The sequence below is a fragment of the Agelaius tricolor genome, unplaced genomic scaffold (genome assembly GCF_023055355.1).
Source record: "Agelaius tricolor isolate 1412-34295 unplaced genomic scaffold, bAgeTri1.0.p SCAF_12, whole genome shotgun sequence".
NCBI lineage: Eukaryota > Metazoa > Chordata > Aves > Passeriformes > Icteridae > Agelaius > Agelaius tricolor.
Genome location: NW_027269272.1, coordinates 3,242,798 through 3,266,562, shown reverse-complemented (window position 1 = coordinate 3,266,562; position 23,765 = coordinate 3,242,798). Strand labels below are relative to the sequence as shown.

General features: G+C 44.5%; 1 protein-coding gene across 1 annotated transcript; it reads right to left on the bottom strand.

Annotated features, from left to right (window-relative positions):
• Positions 1-7,659: 7,659 nt before the first annotated feature.
• Positions 7,660-9,380, bottom strand: GPR55 (G protein-coupled receptor 55). The gene has a single exon (XM_071437030.1). It carries the CDS (start codon positions 9,378-9,380, stop codon positions 8,370-8,372), a length of 1,011 nt encoding a protein of 336 aa, XP_071293131.1. The 3' UTR covers positions 7,660-8,369.
• Positions 9,381-23,765: the final 14,385 nt, after the last annotated feature.

The following is a 23,765-nucleotide window of genomic DNA, read 5'->3' as shown; positions in this document are numbered from 1 at the left end:
ATTCCTGCTGAGCTGGACTGAAATCTGCCAGTGATGACACTTGAGGCATTAGGCTGAGCTGGGGAATGAATAATGGTCCAAGAGAGAGCAGCATTTTCATTCCAGCATGAGCATGGAAAGGGAGCCTGTGCTTGTTTTCACACTCAGCATCCTTGCTGGGGGGCTCTGGCTGTGCCTCTGCTCCCTCTTCTGTCTGTGGGTTGCCAGAAAACACCTGAGAAACTCAGATTTAGCTGGCACAGACTCTGTTTGGCAGAGATATATAAATGAGAGGTGATCCAGCTGAATTCCCCAAGCTGAATTTCTAGTGCTGGAAGTCAAAAGAGAAGAAAGAAAAGAAGGTTTTGCTGCGTAAATTTAGCAAATGTGGTTTGGAGTAATTTAGAGAAGCTTGTGACTCAAAACAAATCATGTCTACTTTCAAGAGAAAGATTTAGTTCTCAGGGTATCTTTGTGTTTCTACTACTAAAGCCTGAAGAGAATGGGGTTTTAAAGGTGAAAATTTTCTAACAATTTTACTGTCTTTATAACACTTAGGTCTCGTTGTTACACTGAAACAGAAACAACAAAAAAACCCTAAAAGAATCACACCAGAGTTCAGATCTCAGTATTTTATGCTGCCAAGGGATCTATGGTTTCAAGGCAATTCTGTCACAGGGCCTGGCTCTGCAGTGTGATCTCAGTACATGAGAAGGAGAGAGCTGGAAAATGCAGAGATCTCTGATTTTATTGGAGCTGCTACATGCTGGGCACACCTAGGACAATTCAGTGCAGTGGCAAAAGAAGGACAAAGATTTGCAGGAATTCAGTGCAGCTGTTTTGTTGACTTTGCAGTGTTTCAGCAGCTTTTTCAGCCGCTGCAGGAATGGAGAGCAAGTCTTGCTTTCACTGGGTTGGAATTGCTTGCCTTTGGGTAAGACTTGGTCCAGTAGCAGAGAAAAGGCTGAAAAAGGTTCAAAGTGGAGGCATTAGACTCTTCTAAAAGACATAAAGACATGGCATATTCTTTTTTTTTTTTTTTTTTTTGTATGATGAAATATTGAGAAAAATTACCCAGCCAGTGTCAACCTGAGTGAAGGGGAAAGGAACCATAGTAACACAGCAAATAAACAGATCAAAGGCATCAGAAAAACACCAAAACCTTCTTTTTTTCCCCAGTAACACCAGGCAATTAGTAGATTAATACAGATAGTCATGGTTTTTGAACTCTCATTAACCTACAAGGGCAGTCATGTGTGGTCTCCTTTCCAGAGCTCAGCTAGCATCTGGCATAATTATTGGCTGCATCTTTTCCAGTAATGAGTTGATTGGGGTGGCAGAGATGCTTAATAAGTATCTGTATGGTTTCATCTGCAGGATGCAGATATCCAAATCCACAGAGAGCTGATCTGAGAGCCCAGATGTCCAAACACCCTGCTGACCTAGGGGAGGGCAGAAGTTAGAATATTGAGTTTCTGCCTACAGATGCCAGAAGCTCTTCAGGGGCTGCTGAGGGACCCTCACTCTTTTCTGTGTTTGACACTGCAGGAGGGGGCATTGCTTGAGGTGGGAGCAGCTGTTTCCCTCTTCAGAGTGTGGCAAAATGCAGCTGGGAAGTGGAGCTGCTGAGAGCACCTCTGGGAAACTGGAGAGGAGCACTGAGCACTGGCACTGCTGTGCCAAAATGAAACTTGAGTTTCATTTCAGCACATTGCACAGAAGATAAAACATGCACTTTTTAAATATATAGCTCGTGGGACCAGACAGCCTGCAGAGTTTCTCTGTTAGCTTTCACACAAATGTCTTGTGGGTTTACTTGAAGTCACATTTTTAAAAAGGGAAAACAGTGGGTTTGGATTGGGACCTTGATGTGGTGATCGTGGGCATCCGTGGTGTTTGCAGTTCCCAGAACTACAACTGGACTTCACCCATGTGCTGAACTGGGTAAATTCCATCTTGCTTGGAATGAAGATTAACTGTGGAACAACGTCTCTCACGCACCAGTGTGATTTTCCAGGTGTCAGAAATACGAAAATGGAATGAGTAGACTACAGCTTTAATGTGAACAAAAAAAGGTGTTTTCCCCTATTCTTTTTAATATGAAAATCCAGCTGTCCTTGAAGCTGCTGTGCTTCAGCAAGTGGGGGAAAACCAACTGCTCTTTCAAATCTCCCACAGAGGTAATGGCTCAGCAGCAGCTGCCTGCCCTGGGCAGCACCTCTGGGCACCAGCTGGGTGCCATGGAGCAGAATGCAAGGTGGCTGTGGGGATGGGATTTGCAATCTCATTCTCATGCCTCTGGGACATTCTTTGCCCCATAGGAAGCTGGCCACTGCATGTATCTCCAGAAATGGGGCTTGAAAACCTGGCTAATGGAAGACTTGCAGAAGCACCAAGCTGGGGTGAGGAGAAGATAAATAGCAGGATGTCTTTGTTTCAAAACACCTGCACCATGGGCAAGCTGTGAGACTTGTCATGAGGTCTGCCAGCGTGCCCTGCCTCCCCACAGCTCTGCCTTTCATGCTTTAAATGAGTGGGCACTGTGAGCTTCAGTGCAGGCAGCGTGGGCAAGGACAGTGGGCATGGTGAGGAAAGGCTGCCAGGGGCTGGCTGAGGGGATTTTGGAGTGCAGTGTCTCAGGTGGTGTAAATGAGACCACGTGGATGCCATCCTGGTGCCCTTTACAGATGTACAGCAGGTCTGACTCAGTTACTGAGCTCATTCTTGGCAGGATGAGACCTCACCTTGGAGCAATGGGTGCTGGAGAAAGCTGTGCTGTTCCCAAGACCTCTTGGTGAGGCAGAAATGACAGGGATTAAAAAAAGAAGGAATTAAAAACCACAGGTCCAGCATGAATTTGGCTCTGGTGAGCCCTCTGTAGTGCCATATGCTGCAGTGGGTACTGCCAGTGTTTGGCTTTTTATTTGATCTATATATTTTAAAATGAAATAAATGAAAGCAAAACCTTTGACAGGGCCAAAGGCAATACATTGTGCCCCTCCAGGAACACAGAATCACCTTGCAGGGCCTGAAGCACAGCAGCTGCTTGGCTGCTGCCCACCTGCTTCACCTTTTCCTTCCCATGTTTGCTGGAGAGGCGCCTGTGCAGCGGGGATCGTATCTCACTTTCAGTCATTCTGACTTCCTCACATGAAAGGCACTCTAGAAATACAGCTATTCTTAGTCTGTTCAGGTGTGCTTCAGTGTAACACTTGCTTTAGTCCCTGTGTTGGCCTGATATTCAAAAGACAGAAGATTGCTTGTGTGAAGCTGATGTATCCATGTGGAAGGGGTGAGCTTGATTTCTCTGGAGCTTTCAGCTAACACTGAGGTTACAGAGCTGTGAAAGCTCATTCCACAGTGCCATTTTGTGGCAATCAGTTCCTAGGAGTGATTTTCCAATGCAAATAGATTTCCTGCAGACAGAAAATCATTTAATTATGTGTTCAGAAGCAGCACCTAATGTTCTCCATAGTCTGATGTTATATAACTTCAAAGAAATAGGTGGCTTTTTGTTTTGGTTTCTTCTGTTTCCCACACAACTTTACACAAGAAATAGTTTTAGCTGCTTACAAAAGGAGTTGACAAAAGCAGCTGAAGAAAGCCACAATGTGAGATGCAGTGGCAAAAGGCACAAATTTTAAGAGTGTTGGGCAGGCACAGCCACAGAGCAGCTCAGGGACACCTCTGGGGAGATAGCCAAAGCCTTGCCTTGAGCAAGAAGAGGGGTCAAAGAGGGGTTTTCTGTGCCTCATGTGACTTTTATGCTGGGAGCAGGCTTGTGTCTTTGGGCTGCAGCCACCTTGGAATGCCAGGCAGATGCTTTCCCTGACAGCAGGCTCAGCTCACCCTCTGTGCTCTGCTGTGGCATCCTCTGCTCCTCTTCCTCTGCCTTCCTCCCCCCTGCCCACACAGCAGCTGAACAGCAAGAGAAGCTGCTGCACCTTTTGGTAGCAGCCTTTGGCTGCTCTCTGCAGGCTCTGAGCTCTGGCAGTGCCAGCAGAGCAGCCAGAGCAGTGTGTGTGGACTTTGTGCTTCTTTACATGTCTAGCAAGCACACTAATTTGAAAGCCAGCCAAGCCAGCTTTGCCATTTGCACTGCTGTGTAAATAACAGGCAGGTTCCTTTTCAGTTTGCCCAGGGCAAGCACATTTGCTCTGGACTCACATCTCTGCCCCTTTTCCCCGTGGGAAATCCTTGGAAACCTTTTGGTGTGTGGTGGCCAAGGTCCCTCGGTCCCCTGGCTCCAGAGAGGGTGGCTCAGGCTGCTGTCCTTGGCCACTGTGGTGCTGAGCAGGTCCCTCCTGCAGGCTCCCAGGGCAGGTGACAGCCCCTCAGCAGCTGCCTGGGCTCTGTTTTCCCCTGCTGCCCTTGCCAGCTCCTCAGAGGACACTGCTCTGCTTGGCTCCTCTCCTTGGGTTTGGGTGGAAGGATGGAGAGCGTGCCCAAGGCTCAGAGAAAGCAGCGAGTCTGAAGTGGAAAATTAATGTGAGGGAGAAAACCTCAGCAAAACCACTTTGATGAGACAGTCACAGGTCTGTGCCTTTGAGTAGCCTGGGTTTGTCTCTCGTTTGTGTGTGTTTGAGGCAGGCTAAGTGGTGGTGTTGCAGAATAACCCCCGAGTGACATATCCTGGGAGGTTTGGGTCTCTCTGAAGATCAGTTTCAATCTTCCAGCCCATTTCAGCCTCTTGTCGTGATCTGGAGGCAGCCTCAGGCAGTGAGATGGCTGCTCTTCCCACTTTGGAGTTTCCTGAAAACTCGCAATTACTTGATATGACAAACTACTAGAGTGACATTTATCAGGCTTTCTTTGTGGTTGTTGATCCTCACATGGAAAAGTGTCTGGTTTATATTTTTAACTAATGTATTTAATCATAGTGAAAAGATGTTGGGCTGACTCTGCAGGGCCCATGCCCATCTGTGGTCCCTTGTGGGAAGGCAGGACACCAACAGTGCTTGGATCTAGGCTTGGACCCTCCCTCAGGTGCCTTCAAGCTCATAAATCATGCATCATAAAAGCAGTATATGAAGGCTAGAAAAAGTTCATATATTAGACCCTCTACTTGCTATTAAACCAGTTGAATTTCCTTTTTTTTGATATCGTTGTTGTTGAAAATCTTTCAGAAGGGACTTACTGGGCAACAGAACTTTCCAAAAATTCTGACATTGTTTTGATGCTACTTTTATAACATTAGAAATTAGTGGAGTGTCACTGAGTTCTGTGCTGAAGTAGGGAAATGAAGATGATATAACCCAGACAGGAAAAGAATTTGGGGAACAAATCCTGTGTGGTTTTGTGTGCTGGGAGTTTTTGTTTGCTTGTTTAAATTGGGGGTTGGGTTTTTTGTCCAAACTACTTTTATGCTCTTCTGTCTTTCAGTTGGGTGAGTCTATAAAATACAGCTTGGGGAATCACAGTGATCGTTCAACAAATGCTAATTGTAAATATTGGAGTGATCTGCCATTGATAAAAATGCCCTCAAGAAAAATCAGCTGTCTTCTATGTTGTGGAGGCCTGTGGGGTTTAGCCCAGTTGGAGAAGTTTAATGGGAGGAAAACAAAATTTTGTGTTGTGAATATTCTCACCTGTGGCCTGAAATGGCATGTCCAGAAAAAAGGAATATTCAATACAGCTCCTCTGTAAGGTCTGTGGTTAATTATGCAATCCTGGTTTTGTCCAATTCACAGAAGAAGGCAGAACTGAAAATGCAATTTTTAAAGGTATTGTTTTTGGTGTTTCTGGTTAGCACTTGATTTTTATTTTTTTCCACTAAGACAGTGCTTCTTTGACTTTACAGTACAGCTGAGGCAGTGAGGAGACCTGACTTTGTGAGGGATTCACATTCAGGTTTCCATCACTTTTCTGTGTATTAAAAATAACACCAAGAGAGAAGAAACTGCTTCTGTTGCACTGAACCTGTGTATCAGCTCAGGAAGATTTGGGTTTTTAAAATGTCAAATGCTTTTCAGTTTTATTCATCATCAAAATTGCTTTGTACCTTCCCAAGCTGCAGAAGGATTTCTATCGCTTTGTCCTGGTATAAAAATGCAACCAACTGGAGATGCTCCAGAGTTTACAGTGGATTTCCCACAGGAGCCTCTGTGTAAAATCCTGATTTAGAAAGAACTGTAGCTGCAGGGCAAAGGCAGGGCTTGAGTGTATTATTTGAATGTAAGTTCATCTTGAAAAGCAGTGAATTGAAAGTGACACCTTCTTGCTCAAAAGACCTGCTCTCTTTTGTGCTAAAAAATAGGACTACTGTAACAGCCTGTAAAATCAACACAGCTGGGCCCTCTTCCTTCTTTCTCATAATTTCATTTTCATTTCATTTCTCAAATTTCAAGCAGGCTTAGCGAGGCTGCTCTCATTCACTTATACAACAGGCAAAATTCACACCAATGAAATTATATACAAAAACACTTTAGGCCAACAAAGAAGCGGCACTGGTGGCAATAAATGGGAAGAAAATAGTGCAGTTTAACTTCCAGATTTTGTAGTCTGGGTTTGCAGCCAGGAGCACACTGAGCCTTGAGAGCAGTGGCTCACAGTGGCTCCCACCACTGCCCATTATTGCAGCTTAATTAGCCCTGACGTTAATAATCCCAGCCTTGTGTGAGGGGTCACAGGTGCTGCTGCCGAGGAATTTTTTGGGCATCTAGTGCAGGTAGAGGAGAATGACATACTGCTGTCAAATTGGGAAATTAAAATGTACTTTCAAATGATACGCTTCACATGTCCAGTTTATTTAGTAAAACTACTTCTTTCTCACACACATATTTTGTATGCAAAGTAATGTGAAAGGTGCAAAGAAGAAAGGTTGACCCATATTGAAACTCTGTAAGTTCCTGAGTGATGGACTCGGTGCACTCAATAATGTTTAGAAAATCTACTCTTTTGGAAAGCTCTTCCTCTTACTCCTTTACAGAAAGCAGAGAAGATGATGTTAAAAATATTTTTTCACCTCAGCTGTGGTGATAGTTTTAGTACTATCAAGTTTTAAAATGTTCATATATTAGGTCCACTGTAAGATATGTGCAGCTGCCTACTTGCACAGTCAATAATTTCTATGGAAATTGATGGACAGCAAATTGTATTTTCCAAACGGGACCCCTTTCTTTTTAATTTGCTACTGAGAAAAGATAATTTCTTTTCACATTTTGAATAAATGGAATACTTGCTCTCCAGAAACTTGACTACCAGCAGTCTTAGACTATTTTCACAGCTCTTTTTAGAAAGGCAAAGAAAATAATTTCTTTTTGTGAAAGTGTTTCTGGCTACGAGCACCAACCATGCCCAGATAAGGGTGCAAGAAATTCTTGTCTTAAATTGCAACAAAGAAACCTTTAGATCAGCATCAGAGCCAAACTTGCAAATGGCATTAGGGTGGTGACAACCCAGAAGGGCTGACCTGAAGAGTTCAGGCAAGCCCAGAAATGTTTGGAGAAGTGCACAGTACAAGCTGGAAGGCCTTCCCTAAGGAAAGAGCTGGGTAGAGCTGGTCCAGGCTCCTAGCTGGGAGAAAGGAGATTGTCAGTCACTCCCTCACCTTCTGTCATGCAGGGCTTGCTTCCTTAATTCCCCTGGCCAAGAAAGAATGAGGAGACAGGCAGAAGAATACATGTGTTTTCATCCATGTGTTATATCTTTGACAGAAAGGCACTGATGTAGAAACACAGTTCAACATATTCAGTCTTTCTCTGAATCTCATATTTGAAGGGGTTGTTTGGATTTGCATGGGCAAAACCTGATTTAAAATTGCAGAAGAAAGCCACGATGATTCCCCTGCACAGGTGATCAGGAAAGTTTGTTGCTCTGGAATGGCTGGTACCTGAGGTAGTCCCTTGCATTTCTGTTCTGGGCAGCATGACCTCCATGAAAGAGCAAAACCTGCAGTCCCTCCGAGCAGCCCTGGGCAGTCCATGATGCTCCCATGCAGGGAGGATTCCCTGCTATTCCAGGCTGATGATGCTTCCAGGAGGGAGGATTCCCTGCTGTCCCAGGCTGCCCAAAGCAGAGGAGCTCCAGCAGTGACTTCTGGCTGGATACTACTTTTTAACTACCAAGATAGATTCTAAATTAGAAAGGTTATGAACAGTTATTTCTAGTTTTGCTTTTAGCAACACCTTTCTGACCACATATGTAAAGGGAAAACTGGTGCAGCTCTGACCAAAGCTGATGTTAAAAGGCATTCCCATGATCTGGTTAGTTTACCTCTGGCAAGCTTTTCACATTTGGTAGATACTGTCAGGGCTAATGCCTCTTTTGGGGTCAGTCTGTCACTTTGCTAATGCTGGTTCCTTAATCTAACTTTTTTTCTCCTTTATCTTTAAAGGGAAGAAAAATATGGAACAGGTTTGCAGTCACTGGGAACTTCACTGTCCTTCTCCCTATGGCACAGTCCCTGCCAGGTCAGGCACAGCACTGTCAGTGTCCTGGCAAGGGGCATTGTCCCACTGCTGGCAGTGCCATCGCATGGCACAAGGGTTAAAGGCAGGACACAGCTCAATCACCCTCCTCAGGTGGGTTCTCCTACAGAATTCCTTTGCAGCAAAATAGTAGAAGATGGCATCGAGGCAGCAGTTCAGGTTGGCAAATGTCATGGACACCTGGAGGAAGAGGCTGATGGTCTGCTTCACCCTGCAGCCCACGATCACGTGCTGCCTCACCAGGCACTGCAGCAGGATCCCGAGGTGGACGGGTGTGAAGCACACCAGGAACACCACCAGGTTGAAGACAATTACTCTCAATGAGCCACTCTCTTCTTCCTTCTTCATTTTGTCATGAGTTTTACGATTCAGGAGAATCCAGATGGTTTGAGCAGAGCAGAAAACCATCACAGCAAGCGGGATCAGAAACCCAAATATTTCCACAGAAACAATGAAGGGGACACTCCACGTCTGGCTTGACATGTTGTGAAAGCATCTAATAGGTTCCTTCTTCTGAAACACAAAAATTGGGATGCTGCAGATCCAAGTTGCTGCCCAGATGAGGCAGCAAATCACCACAGCCCACCTGGGGGACTGCTTAGCTCGGCCTTCAAAGGGGTGCCTTATGCAGATGTACCTGTCCACGGTGATGCAGACGATGATGAAGATGCTGATGTAGGTGTTGACGAAGTAAGGAGCCTGGATGAAGGAGCACAGCAGGGCAGGCACCCTGGTGACAGAGTAGTAGAGCTTTGGTGGCAGCGAGAGGAGCAGCAGGACGTCTGCCAGCACCAGGCTGATCATGTACACTGAGGTCTTGCTCTGCTTCCTCCAAAAGCAGCAGAACACAGCCAGGGCCAGGCTGTTGAGCACCAGCCCCAGGATGAAGGTGGGGATGGAGAGCCCCAGCTGCACGCTCCGTGCCAGGCTGTCAATGGCTGTGAAGCTGCAATTCTCACTGCTGTTGGTCATTTCTGCCCTGAAACGACAACGAGAGCAGGTGGGAAATGTGTGAGACTCACAGCTAATGCCATGCTAAAGCCAAACCAAGATCCTTCCAAACACAGTTCTAGAATTTTTTGGTTTTGAGCTGGACACTTGGTCAGCCTTTGTCTATTACAGAAAGTGAAACCTTTCAAGCACAGAGCTTTCTATTTCCAATTTGACTGGCTTGGTGTGTACAAGGGAGTCTGATTCTCAGGGGAAAGTAGTCAAGCATCCACTGATTACCTTCCCATGTAAGAGAATGCCATTCAGATATCAGAGACTGACTCTTTCAAAGACATATTTTCAAAAACTCCAAAGACTACTGGCTATCTTTAATAATTTGTACACCTGTGAAGTTTCCCTAACACTTATGCTTAGTTTTGATGCTACACAGAAATTAATGAAATTACTATTCCATAGTAAGGTATAGCTGGGATTTTACTCTTACATCTAAATCCCCATGCATCAGTAGCTTTTGCTGATGTGCTTTTAATGCACCCACATTTATATGATATTTTAGTTTCATACAGTGCTTATATCCAATGCAGTATTTTAAAAGGTCAACTTAAGAAGACTGATCTTTTATCTAGGTGCAAAATGAGTAAGGGTGTTTTTTTTCACTCGTGCTTAACTTTCAGCATTGTTTAAATTTGGGGTATGCAGTTTAAATTTTGACTGATTATCTTTGACAATCCAGCAAAGATTAGCAAGTGGAAGTCATGACATCTTCATAATGCAATTCTTAAAAAATTAATTTGCCTTGAATGTTATCACTGTTTTTAAAAATATACATATGCTTTAACAAACTATGCCTTAAAAGTGCTTTTTATAAGTGCTCTTTAAATCAAAACCACAAAAAGTCCTAATAAAGCAGAGGAAATTGGTAGTTGAAGTTCCCAGTCCAGTTCAGCCAACCAAGTAGCTCAAAAGAAATTTTAGGAATTAATAAAGGTGTTTTTAGAAGAGTTTGGTCAAGAGGAGAATCTTTGCTTTGGAGGATGAACAGTGGCAGCTCTTAAGCACTGCCAAGAAGAGCTAAACTGTGCTAAAGAAACCAAAACCAACTAGTGAAAGATTTTTTTTTTTTGTGTGTGTGACTAAAATAAAATATTTAAAAGTGTATAGAAAAACAGAGAACAGCTGAGGAGACAGCCTTGCATTTTGCCAACTCTTATACCACTAATTTCTTCATCTTATTTCTTATTATTTCTTAATATTATTTCTTATACCACAGGAATGCTGACATTGTGCTGGAGGTGAGATGTGGGATGGCTGGTGGGAATCAGTGAGTGATAATGGAAATAACTGTATCTGAACATGGAATGCACTCAGAGCTTAACATGCTCCTATTAGTGAAACATTAATTTCCAGCTCAGACTACAGAAAGAAAAGGCACATAAAGCTGAAGATCCAGCCCAGTAGTTGTTATGAAGTCTGGATGTTATTAGTGTGGCTGGAAAAGGTTCAATCTATTCTATCTGTTGTAGGAAAGAGTGTCAAGTGTGATTAAAGCAGCTCTGTAAGTGATGAGCCTAAACATCACATGGATTTAGAAAGAAAAATGCTAAATAAGTCTTTGAGAGCTCTTACCAGACCCTTATCTTTGATGAAGTATCTGCTTTTTCATACAGGAGAAAGGCTGAGGATTTTAGGCACTTGCATTTCAGCAAAGTGTCCTAGAAACGAGTGGATAGCAGCAGAAAAAGCAGGGTTTAGAGCAAGGGCTGTTCAGTAATGAAATGGTTGTCTGGAAGCTGGTGAGGATTACAAACAGCCTGGCTGGGGGTTACCAAGGGGGTGCACAACACTGAGGCTGCCCTTGGCTGTGTGAGCCCCCCTGTGGGAGTGGGGGTGAGCTCTGGGGAGGGGCTGGGTGCCCCTGCCACCTGCAGAGGGCTGGACAGGGCACCTGAGCTGGGCTGGCACAGCGCTGGCCACCTGGGAACAGCGAAAGGAAAGCTGGATGTTATCACTGGATTTACCTGCCAGGAACAAGAGCAAAAGGGAAAACCTCGGTTTGGTCATCAGGGTGAGGTTAAATCAGCCCATTTGAGCCAGCAATGTGTGGCAGCTACTTGGAAAATCACGTGCTTGTGGTGTGTGAGAAGTGAGAAAGTCACACAGAACATGGAGCTGAGCTGGTGCTGTGTGTGCAAGGGCTCACTCTGGGGAGATGCTGCTGTCACTGAGGGGCAGGGCAGGGGACATGGGAGCATGAGCTTTAGTGTGAGCAGGGTGTCCTGTGGCCAAGGGCACCCATCTGCCTGGGGAGAAAACCAGGCAACATGAAACCTTTTGGGGTAGTGACAACACCTGTCAGCCCAGCACTTGGTGTGCTTTGTAAATGTATCAGAAAACCATGCACGATGACTCTTCAAAGTCTGAGGTTTGGTGTAGGTGTGGAAGGAGAGATCACAAGTGACCTCACCCCTGATAAATCACAGTTGTACTAATTACCAAAGAAGAAGACCAGCCTTGCCCTTAATGGGTCACAACTGTGCCTGATAAAGTGTGATTAAAGGGGTGGGTTGGCCTAGCAGGGGAGCCTGGAGGAAGAGGCTCTAGAGGGGCCCTGAGGAAGAAGGATGGAGCTGGAGAGAGACAAAGAACAAGACAAAGAAGAGAGTTGCTGCTGCTGCTGCAGGTGTGCTGTGAGCTCAGCCTGGCCCTGGTGCAGCTGCAGGGATGTTTGAGCTGGCTGTGACCTGCAGCCATTCTCCAGCACTCAGGCTCTGGCACAGGAGCCAGCAGCAGGAGCTTGCTGCACTCAGTCAGGATGGCCAAGCTGAACAGAAGAACAGACCAGGAGCCTTTTCACGTTGTTAAATGAGAGTCTGTGCCTTGGCTCGTGTCTGCTCCTAACAAGATGCCTGCTGCAACAGTTTGGTGCCACTTTTACTGCATCACAAGCTCACTAAATGCCTTTTCTTTAGAATTCATTGGTACCAAATTATTTGTAGCATTGCTCCAGAAAATTATTAATTTTGAGAAAAGAGCCTTTAAATTGATAGTTGTCTGATTGCCAAAAACATGGTGGTTTTTTATCATTTTAGCGTCTCAAATTTAAAATTCACATCTTGAGTAATCCATGGGAATTGTTTGCAACTGTTCCACACTAAGTAACATTTGCCTAGGGTTCACTTGAAGAATCATTTTCATTGACAAATAACCTTGCAGTCATTTCATAAGCATCATCTTTACTGCATTGTCCAAATTATTACTAAAAATACTGCTAATACTCATCCTGAAAGAAACTGAACTGTACCAGAGACGTCTTTCCTATAGAGTAGACAGTGATTAGAATCTCAGTGGGTACCACGAATCATACAGGGGTTTCATACTGCTCATGTTTCCTTTGCTTATGAGAAGTTCTTTAGAGGTAGTGTGTGAGCCTGTTTCCCCCTCCTACAGCCCCATCTCTCTTTGCTGACGGGTTAACAGAGGAAGTTAAATAACTTCTATTTCAGTCATTCTCAGATTAATCTCTGCAGGTTTTTACTTACCACTGACTCGAGTTCTGCATGCTTACAAACAGATTCCTTGGTGGGTGATTCCAGTATTTCTTTCAAATACTGAAGCCAGGATTACAGATTTAGTTTTTCCAACTCCTTCCTATCCACCTTCTCAAGAGAGGTACCACGTTTGCTCTTTTCCGGTCTTCCGAGGAAAATTTCTGTCCTCAACAGGCTTTTTGAAGAGATCTCCCGAGGCTTTAGGATTGTTTCAGACAACTCCTAGAAACCAAAAGATAATACAAGAACCTGTAATTAACAGTACTGAAGAGTGTGTGCCTTAGCTGGCCCAGCCTCTGTGTCATCACTGCTCCATTTGTTCTGTTTCTCCTGCTGAGGATTTTCCACTTCCTTTGAACTCATTAAACATTAATTGGGTTTTGCCATATCAGAGCTTGTGGTTTAGTGAGCAGCAAAGGTGTTCTGACCTAGAAATGAACAGCAAAGTTTTACAGTAATCCCCTCACTAGGTTTTTTTTGCAGTAGAGCAGAATTCATGAATGGTTTCCTCTTTGCAGCTCAGGCCTGAATTCATCTGGGATTCACACAAATCTCTGTGAGAGCACAGGTTAGAGATGTTACACTAAGGGTTTTCTTGTCCATGAAAGCTTCATTAGCAGAAACATGCTTTGTTTATATCTATTTCCAAGACCATTATTCACGTTAGATGGAAGTTATACTCTTGTGGATGTACTGGAGAAGAGTAAGATGGCTCAGTGCAATGAGCAGCAGGTCCCACTCCTGCCATGTATTTCACCTATAGCTGGATAATTCCTTACAATTTTTTTTCCTAAGTATTTTGACTATAACAGAATAGATTTATATTTATCACTAAAGCAGAAGTCTTTCTGCTCTAAGCTAAACAACACTACGTTTGATCTTATTATTTGAACTTTATAAATAACAATTATCTAACCAGCTTAAAAGTGTCTACAATCAATGCTGCTACAAAATAGTTGGAAAAATAAAAGTCAATAACTAAAACAGGAATTACTTTACCTGAAGCCTGGCAAGCAGATCAGCAGCATTGCTTCAGTCCAGGCTGTTCTAGAGAGCATGAGAGCGTTTTCTTACAGCCCGTGCCTTACAGTTTTCTAAGCGGCAAACACAACCACATCCTTCTTTTCTTCTCTTTTTTTTTTTTTGTTGTTTTTTTTTTTCATGTCCGTCTCTAAATATGCTCTGTGCCTACTTACATAGGCAAGTGAAGGTGGAAAAAGTGTAAAGATTTGAATCCTCAGCTGTTTCCAGTCAGCAGTCAAACTAGGGTGGGGAGCAACTCCTCTCTAAGTCAGGGGTGCAGCCTGGCCTTTACCTGCAGCTTTTGTGAGCTCGTGGTGGCCACCTCCAAATTTCCAGTTATTCCTTGAGCTGGGGAAGAGCTGGAAAGTGGAAAGTTGTAGGAGAGGTTGTAATAAAAACAGGGTTTCTTCCCCCAGTTTCTGCTCCATTTGCATACTGGGGATCAGTAGTGAAGCACTCAGAGGCTTCTGAGAGGTACAGCTCTCACACATGCAGCTGTTAAACTATTTCAGGGGCGTGTGCCACTTTCAGCCAGCTCAGGTGTGTAATTCATAGCTGCAGGCTGGCCAACAAGTGTTTATCTGTGAGAGAACTGAGGTGCACAGAGCAGCAAACGAGTGCCTTACACTCATGAGTCTGCCTAGAGTCACCCATGAGCCCAAACACACATGGCTTGGGATGAGCTTCCAGAGCTTTCTGGAACCTCTCTGCTGAAGTGTGGGACTCACTGGCTAGTGCTGACAGCCCCTCTCCTGACCTGTGGACATGCTGCAACCCTTTGCAGAAAAATACAGGAAAAAAATGCAGCTCTAAGTGACAGTTTTCAAATTGCAACCTGGCTTTGGAGGTAATTTCAGCTTTCTGGAGAAAAAGTAGCAGCAGCATTCATATCACAGGAGTAGGAGAAGAAAAAACCTGTAATTTTCTTCCTGTCTCATTTAAAAATGGGATTTGGGAAAAAAAAAAAAAAGCAGAACCCCCAACAAAGTTTATGTAAACCTCCTCAGAAAATTGTGTGTCAGAGGAAATGAAGGCAATGTGATTCATAACATTTGGGAAACACATTCTGGAATTGGGAGGTTTCAAGGGCTTTGCAACTTCTGTCTTCTCAGAACTGTGGTCTGCCTCCAGCTTAGCAACAGACTGAAATGAATCTGGAGTCACAGGAAGAAACGTAAGAGTGCAACTAAATATTAGCAAAAAGCAAACATCCTACAATCCTGAGTGACTCTTGAACAAGTTATTCTGTGCCATGTTGCAGCTGAAATGGGGTTGCTTCTTTAATCTTCTTGCCATGGGAATCCTCCAGACTCAGCTTAAGACTGAACTGTAATATTCTGTGCTGCCTTCACTCCCAGCACTAGCTTCATTCCTTGTGGCTCTGTTCCCACTTAGTATCACTTGATGCATCAGACCTAGACAAAAAAATCAGCATTTCTGCACCCAACGAACATTTCTGCATGTTTGCTGAGCTGGCAGGTTTTTTGTGATACGTGTGGGCTCACCACTCATAGGTGAGCACATAAATCATCTTTTGCAGGCTGGCCTTTTTGTCTTAAATGAGGACAACTTCCATCAAGAGCATATTTAATGAGGGCAAGTTCTGAATGCATTGTTGGCTGAGAAATTAGGGCTTGTTCCCCCATCCCTGGTGAATGCTTTTGGACTTTCTCAGGTGCTGCACGTGAATATGCTCAGCAGGAATTATTTCAGTGAGTCCTTTGTGCTCCAGTGCCTTTTCACCCAGCACTGCTGCTTGATAAATGCTGTATTTTGGGGATCCAGGTGGCTGCATGGCTCTGAGGTTTTCAATGGAAAGGAGAAGGGCTTCAGGTTTTTTAAATTAAACAATAAAATGCACTGGGTGTGTCATTTTTGTGCTACCTAGAGACAGGAATCTTAACAACTTTATCTGTTTGCCAGTATTGTGTTCCAGTTAGCAAATAAATTGTGGCAGGAGGAACCATAATCCAAGTGAAAGGAAGGGTCTGACCAAAAAATTCATAATGTTCATGGCAAAGGTGAGTAGGGTGTTTTGGTTGGTTGGTTGGTTTGTTGGTTTTTTAAGTTTGCTGAACTTTCTCTACTTTTTATCCTCTTGGTACCATAAGTGCTGCTCTTGCTAAGTCAGGCACCAGCATTTGCTGTTTTCAAGGAATCAAAATCTCTCTCAGAGGAAACATGTTCATACAGTGCTAAACCACATTCATTTGCAGTACAACAACATGAATTCTTCTGCTCTTTTTAAGTGGAAAATATATGGTAGCAGCTTTGTGGTCCAGCTTTCACAAGTGTCTGAATTTTGTGTTTGCTTGTACTTAATGGCCAGAATGGAATGAGTTGGGTCTCACATCTAGAATTAGAATTAGATGCTCAAATGCAAATTAATCAAAATTCAAACGAAGGGTCCACGTGTTTCTGGGCCATTCTGAATGAATGTGTGATTTGTTCTCCCAGACAGATATAAAATATCATCTCAGCTAACAAGACTTAAATACCCAGAGTAAAATGAGTCAGGAAAAGCCATTGCTCAGCAGAGAGCCAGAAGGTGAGTTACAAACTGTCCTTGTCCTTGGGAAGAGTGCTGCAGGCAGTGGGGAATTGGGAAGCTGATGAACTTGGACATCTGACTCTAAAGTGTCTTTTATGCTGAGCTGTGAATGGTTTCTGATATTTTGGTGTGTTTTTAAAGGCTTCAAAGACTGGATAGCCATAGTGAGTTAAGTCTTGTTCTGAGCAGGCTACCACAGCTTGCTAACCCAAAAGGGATTTGCTGCCTTCTTTTAAGAGGGGAGATCCTGGAGACTTCATCTAACTCCAGCTGAGCAGCAGCAAAACCTGGAAAGGAAAATGCCAGGAGCTCGTGATGCTCTCCCCTGCCTGAAGATGTGATGCTCTTTCTGTCTAAGGAACAAGTAAATAAAAGAACAAGCTCAATTTTCATTGGTGGCTTAAAAGTTGTTGTTTGCACTTGGGTTGGAGTACAGAGTTTTGTTTATCTGGAAACCTTCCACTCCACACCAGTGCTTAGTACCCTCTGCCTCACCTTCCTAAGCAGCCAAAGCCTAACAAACAGTGAGCTCTCTTAACTGGGAGCTCTGAATACCTCAGGGGTTTTGGTTTTTCTCATGGAGCCAATTTTTTTTTTGAGTTCAGGAGACTGCAAAACTTGAAACCAGAAAACCTGGGAGCTGCTGTATTTTATAGGGAACAACCACACTCAGCCTCTTCAAGATGAGGCAAGGACTTACAGGCAGCCCAGATGGAGCAAAAAGTACAGTTTTAGTTTTTTGGAGCTGTCCAGCTATGAGGGTGGGTTTATTTCTACATTTGAGAGACTTACAAAGGCTTGTCAGGGTTGTGTGATGACAGGAAAGGGACTGGGCAGTCTGGTGAGCAGCCAGACTCACACTAATATGGTTGAGTGAGCAAAAATGGTTGAGTGAGCAAAATCATGGCCCAGAATATCTTCAGCTGTGTCTGACTCAAAAGTTCACCATCAGAAAGCCAAGCTTGCATGGTGCCATCACCTCAGATACCCACAGTCCACAGCTGATGGTCCCATTTTCCAGTTCAGTTTTGTCTTCCAGATGATGTTCACAGCTTCAGTTTTGCCCACAGCTGATGGTCCCATTTTCCAGTTCAGTTTTTGTATTCCACATGGCCAATGCCAGCCAGGTGCCAGTGAGCACAGAGGCTTCATGGCCAGTGCCTTCCTCCTGTGGCAGAGACAGAAAACCTTGAGGTGGCCAAAGCAATTCTGGCTGGGGGGCTGAGCACCAGGCTGGAAATTCTTCTTGGGTGTTTGTAGGAAGAAGCAGCCAGTAAGGTTCAGCTTTAGTGAAACTGTGCAAGAATAGACATGGAGCTTCCTGCAGCCCTGAGCTCTGCACTGTGCCCCTGAGGCTCCCCAGCACAGCCACCTGTGCCAGCTGCAGGGGCTCTGGGGCTGCTCAGCAGAGCTGGGCTGCTGCAGGTGAAGGTGCCATGTGTAAGGGCCTGAATGAGAGATGCAGGACTCCAGGGGCTCTCCAAAATGCAGTTTATTGTATACAAAATGCAGTTTATTGTATACAAAATGTTACAGCAGCCCAGGGTCATGGGTGACAGAGCTGTGCCCACAGCTGTCAGCTCCAGCTGCAGGCAGGCCTGGAGACCCTTTGGTTTTGGCTACAAATGCATTATAGACTTTTCTTTTGGTTCCAATGCATTATAGACTTTGCTGAGCATCTTCATACAGTAGAACCAATCTATACCTTAACTATTATCTATAGCTTATCATAACTACTGTAATTACCATATTCATGTTACTGTTCTCCAATCACTAACAGTCAGTACATTACAGTTTAAGCTAGAAGTTGTTTTTCAGTTTTCTTGCAGTAGAAAATTCTGAGACCTTTTTTCTACTTGCCACATTTGCTGCCTTGTTTGCCTGTGCTCTCTCTTTCTGCTTGGTAAAAACATCTTCTTGTTTGGGGTGGGTTTATCCTTTGCTCTAAGCCATAAAAACCCCTTCTAACTCACACACCCTTTTCCTCCTTGGTTAGCCAGTAAGACTGGCTCAGCAATTCTTTTCTTCTCTATCAAAACTTGCTTCCATCTCTATTCCTTCATCAGACTCCACATTTAAAAATCTTTCTGCCAAGCACACATATCTGTGAGACTTTCTTGTCAAACTTTCATCCTTCCCAACAGCCATGTTCTCTGAGCCTGGCGCTGCCAGGGGAAACAGGGGCTGTGCACCAACCCAAGGCTTTGGGTGAAACTGCCAGGGAATCTCAATCAGCCTGCAGAAGGAACTGAGGTTAGGATGGGATGGATACAACCCCAGCACCTGTGCAGAAGCCCACACAGCTCCCAGCAGGCCTCCTGAGTGTGGAGAGCTTTGTGGACAGCTGGCTAGCTGAGAAAGGGCATGTAGACATGATACCACTGGTTAAGATAGAAGAAAGCAAGTCTAGGAGTCAGCAGTCAGTGTCCAATCACTGATGTGACCTTGCTGCAACATGAGGATGGGGGAGAGGATCTTTTGCCAGAAATATGGAGATAGTTTCAGCAGAATAACCACAAGAATGTAGAAGTAATAACAAAATAACTATAAGAAAATAGAAGTAGGTGTGGTTGCCCGATGAGTAATTAACCAATAATGAGCTCAGCTTTGCAATATGTATAAGCTTCATTAACACCAATATAAATATGTGTGAGCTATCAATAAACTTTGAGATTTGCTGATCACGCATATTGGGTGCCACATTTCTTCCGCTGATCCGACACCTGAGCACTCAGGCTTCTGTGGGAGCAGTTAAATAGGACATTTATCTGCTCTGCCTCACCACTCCAGTGCCAGTGTGTGGTTACTGCACGCTATTATTTTTCCTGACACAGGCAGTGATCAGATCAGAGTTGTGTAATGCTCACCCATCTTCACCATATCAACTCTGGTAAGTGATGTTATCTGGATTTTTCCCCATAGAAAACATTTTCTTCTCAGCTTTTGCAGTGTGTTAGGGAAACACAAAATGAAAATTATTTCCTGTGCATTTTCCTTCCACCAAGCATTGCTTACCAGAGCCCTGCCCAGCAGGGCAAGGGAGCAGCAGCTGGCACAGAGGGGAGCAGGGCAGGAGAGGAGCAGCAGCTGCAGGGCACCCTTGCCTGTACAGTCATTCCTGTACCTGCCACAGCCAGGGCTGGGAGCTGCCTCCCCTGCAGGGTTTAGGCACTCCTGATGCTAGAACTTTCTGAAAGCCCCAGTTCTGTTGAATGACTTGCTTTGAAAGGGAGCTGACTTGTCACAGACATCTTTTATGAAAAACTCTTTCCTTAGGACTTTTTCTCCTGAGAAGCCTCAGGAACAAAATGTAACCAATGGTTATCTGCTGCTGTGGAATGCAACAGGTGCATCTGGGATTGGGCTCATGTGGATGTTTGTAATTAATGGCCAATCACAGTCAGCTGGCTCGGACTCTCTGAGAGTCAGGAGCTTTTGTTATTAATTCCATTTTTTTCCTTTGCTTGCAAGCCTTCTGATGAAATCCTTTCTTCTATTCTTTTAGTATAGTTTTAAAATAGTATATATCATAAAATAATAAATCAAGCCTTTTGAAACATGGAGTCAGATCCTCATCTCTTCCCTCATCCTCAGACCCCTGTGAACACCATCACACTGACCTGTGTGGAAAGCACATTTTTTTCCATTTCCTTCAGCTTTTCCTCATCCATCCCTCCTCAGTGGAGGGAATGGCTTTTCTGGAAAGAAAGCCCTACCCACTCAAGCCTATAACTGCAATGGATAAGTGCCAAATGAAGATCCTGGACTGGCTTAAAAGGAACATTTTCCAGAGCTGAGCTGTGCCCTGTTCCATTAATTCATGTCCTCTTTGCACTCAGGTGTTGGTTTCGTAGAGCTCTTTTGGCAAAAGTGTGGGTTTTGTTATATTACAGATCCCCTCCCTTGGATTTTCAACAAAAACCCCCTTTTATTAAAAGTCAAAAAGCAAAGCTTGTAAATTGATATATATGGGAAGATCTTTTGCAAAACATTAGCTCCTGGAAAGGATGGAGTGAAATCAAATGTTACACTGATGTTGGTTGGTTTTAATTGTTTCTTGTAGTGCAGGTTTGCCTGTGGAACAAATGTTTGGGTGACCTTAGCCAAGGCAGCAGGCTCAGATACCATATGTTTGTCTAATTTGGAACCAGAAAAGCCTTTCTCAACCTGTCTAGTCAGTGTGCCAGTAAAGGATTTGCCCTTGATCAAAAAACAATTCAATAGCAAGCCTGGTGAAATTGAGAGAAGGAGCAATCCTGTATTGAATTGGAGCATTCTGTGGGAGCCCAGGACATCCCTCTGGCTGTCCAGGATGGCCAGGACCCCTGCCAGGGGGCTCAGAGACCCTGGCACAGAGCCCAAAACACCTGTGGGTTTGATTGTGACCCGTGGAGCAAATTACCAACCTCATATGAAGATCAGCAAGCCACAGCAGTTTAGGTAGAATAATAGTGAAGTTATCACGGGGTGGAAAAGTAGATTTTGGGGTTTTTAGAATGGGGGTTCAGGGGCAAGATGGAGGGAACTGGGCGTGTCCAGCCTTTCTCCTTCTTCTTCTTGGCCTCCATCTTCTGCTGTGATGTTGGCACTTTGGGATTGGTTTAGAGTAGAAGCTCACTGTCTAACACAGGTGATAGGTATTGGGAAGTAATTGTAAACATTGTACACATTGTAGTTTGTAGTATAAAGACATAACCCCACCCCAGGGGCAGGCAGAGTGCCTGGAACTGTCCTGCTGGATGGACCTTGGCAGGGCAGGAGAAAGAATTTTATAGATAAGAAACAATAAACAACCTTGAGACAGAGAAATGAAGAGCCCTGACTGCTTCTTCAAGCACTGGGCTGGGAAAAGAGACTTTGAACATTCTCAGGGTCACTCTGACAAGCAAGAGACCCCGACAGCATTTGGGCCAAAGAACTTCCCAAAACAGTGTCTGAACCCCAAGAATTAGAAATCCTTGGTTCTTTAACAATGCCTTTCCCATTTTAGCTCATGTGCTGCCAAGCACGTTCAGTTGTTTTAAGAGCAGTGCCCCAGTCAGGCACCTCTCAAAGAGATCTCAAAGGGCTGCAGAGAAGTGGCACCAGTGCTGGTCCCTCACAGCATGGCCAGAGTGGTTCCTGTGCAGGGCTGAGGCTGCTGGAGCTGCCCCTGAGGGCTGTGTCTCACCTGGCCATGGCAGCCACACACCCTCAGCTCTCCTCCTTGCCTGGCCTGATTTCCTGTGGTTCCTGCAGGCAGTGGCATTCCTCCATCACAGCCCAGTGTGCTGTGCCAGTCCATGTCCCCAGCCTGTCCCCTGCCCTGGCACTGGGATCTGAGGGTGTGAGAACTGCTGCCAGCAGCGCTGCTGTCCCCAGTGCCAGACAGGTCCTCTGGGAATCCATAAAATCAGAGGGTTTTGGGAAAGCTGCAAAAGGCAGAGAGACAGCAGAACTGTGATTAGAGCTAAGCAGGAGCCATGAGATTGGTCAGCAGAAAAATTATGTAAAAAGTAGAAAAGCAAGGACAAATAGAACAATGGTCTGTGTATTAATGCTTGTCTAGAATAACTCCCTAAGCTACAGAAAAGTTTATCTAGTGAGATATTAGGGAGTTCTAAGCTTAATAATGGAGCTCTGTGCATTGTGCTTTAAGGCTCACAAGCAGGTATTGTATTTGAAATAAGCAAGCATTGTTTAACCAAAGGTACCTGTGCTTATAGTGGTTGGATGGAACTACTGTCAATGTGCTTTTGCTTTGTGTGATTGGTCAGAAAACTTTTAAAGTGAGTTGTAACATGAAGTTCTTGGTCTGCTGCCTGGGATGTGAGCTGCTGGCATCTTCCCATTGCCATAACCATGTAATGAGGCTGATGCTGGAAAATACAACAGCTCAAGGCTCGTTCCACAGTAATCCCATTCTGTTTGTGATTTTTACAGACTGTACAAATCACAAACAGGATGGGATTGCTGTGTGATAAAGTCCCACCAAAGCCCCAGTTTGAACCACACAGTGAGAGATCGCTCTGAGGGATCCCCAGCCGCATTCAGTGTCTTGGTTCGGGCGGTGCTGCAGGGAACTGCTGCTCGACAGTGCCATCTTTGGGTTCCTCCTCTCCATGAGATGCCAGCAGGAGTTTGTGCCTTTTCTTTTATATCCCTTTTGTGTATTCTCAGTGCTCTAGAACATGCATACTTGTAATTACTTAAGTCTGATAATTTAGCATAATCCTGGTATTCTGTTAGGGTTTAAGGTTAGGAGACCAAACATCCTAAAGGTACCTGGAGGCTGGAAAACCCTTGAGAAACCAAGGTTCCCCCTAAAACCCATCCTGTAAACTAGGATTAGCCCATCCAGGGAAGAATACCCCGGGATGGAGGAATATCATGCTATTCACCAAGCCTCTCATTAAGGTATCTTTGTTAGATGTGCTGATTTATAGAGTTTATAAAATTGTATACACAATCTACCATGTGTGTGCATTTCAGTGTGCTCCACCTTGGCAAAGTGGTGCATCATCAGGATCCTCATTAAATACCAAGATAAAAACCCTTTATCCCTTAACCATGCCTGACTCTTAATTTTAAGGCCAAAGAAAAGGCATCCCATGAGTTGGACAAGAGGCATCACAGTGGAACTTGACCTCTCCTTGGTGTGGTGCCCTCTCTCCCCATCCATATATATGAAAAAATACATGTGTGTGTATTTGTGTAAGCACTGACACCATCATGACTAAGTAACAGTTGTTACATTGCCCATGTGGGTTACTTTATGAGCTTCATTTCATTCTCATCTCTTCTAATCTGTCCTGGCTTTATAAATAAAGAATAAACACTCTATTTCAGTAAGATAGCCAGCCTTTGAGACCTGTGAGGAGTTTGTTTTATGCTGCTGAAGGAAATGTCCCCTTGTGAAGTCATGGCTCTGTCTGTCCTCTGGAAAAAGCAACTGAGCAAATTTCCTTATTTATTCCACTGCAGAAGTGGTGTTTGCCCCAAAGAGAATTAATCTGCCATCCTTGAATCTGGCATCAGAAGAGAACAGTAATGGGGCTAAGTTCAGTCGGTTGCAGCTTGTTTCCCCTTTGCATGTGGGTTATCTGCCCTTGCTGTCAGCATATGGCTAATATTTAAAATATAACCAATTTATCCTGGTCTCAGGGCCTTGGATGCTGCACTGTGCTGCCAGCCCAGCTTGCTCCTGGGGGAGAAGCACTCTGGCTTGTTCCTCTGAGAGTGGAACTCATCCTGCTTTGTGTGCAGAGAGGTTGTGGTGTTGGAGCCCCGTGGGGGTGAGATTTT

Coding starts and splice junctions, on each gene's coding strand:
- GPR55 (XM_071437030.1), bottom strand. CDS start 9,380: ATGACCAACAGCAGTGAGAATTGCAGCTTCACAGCCATTGACAGCCTG.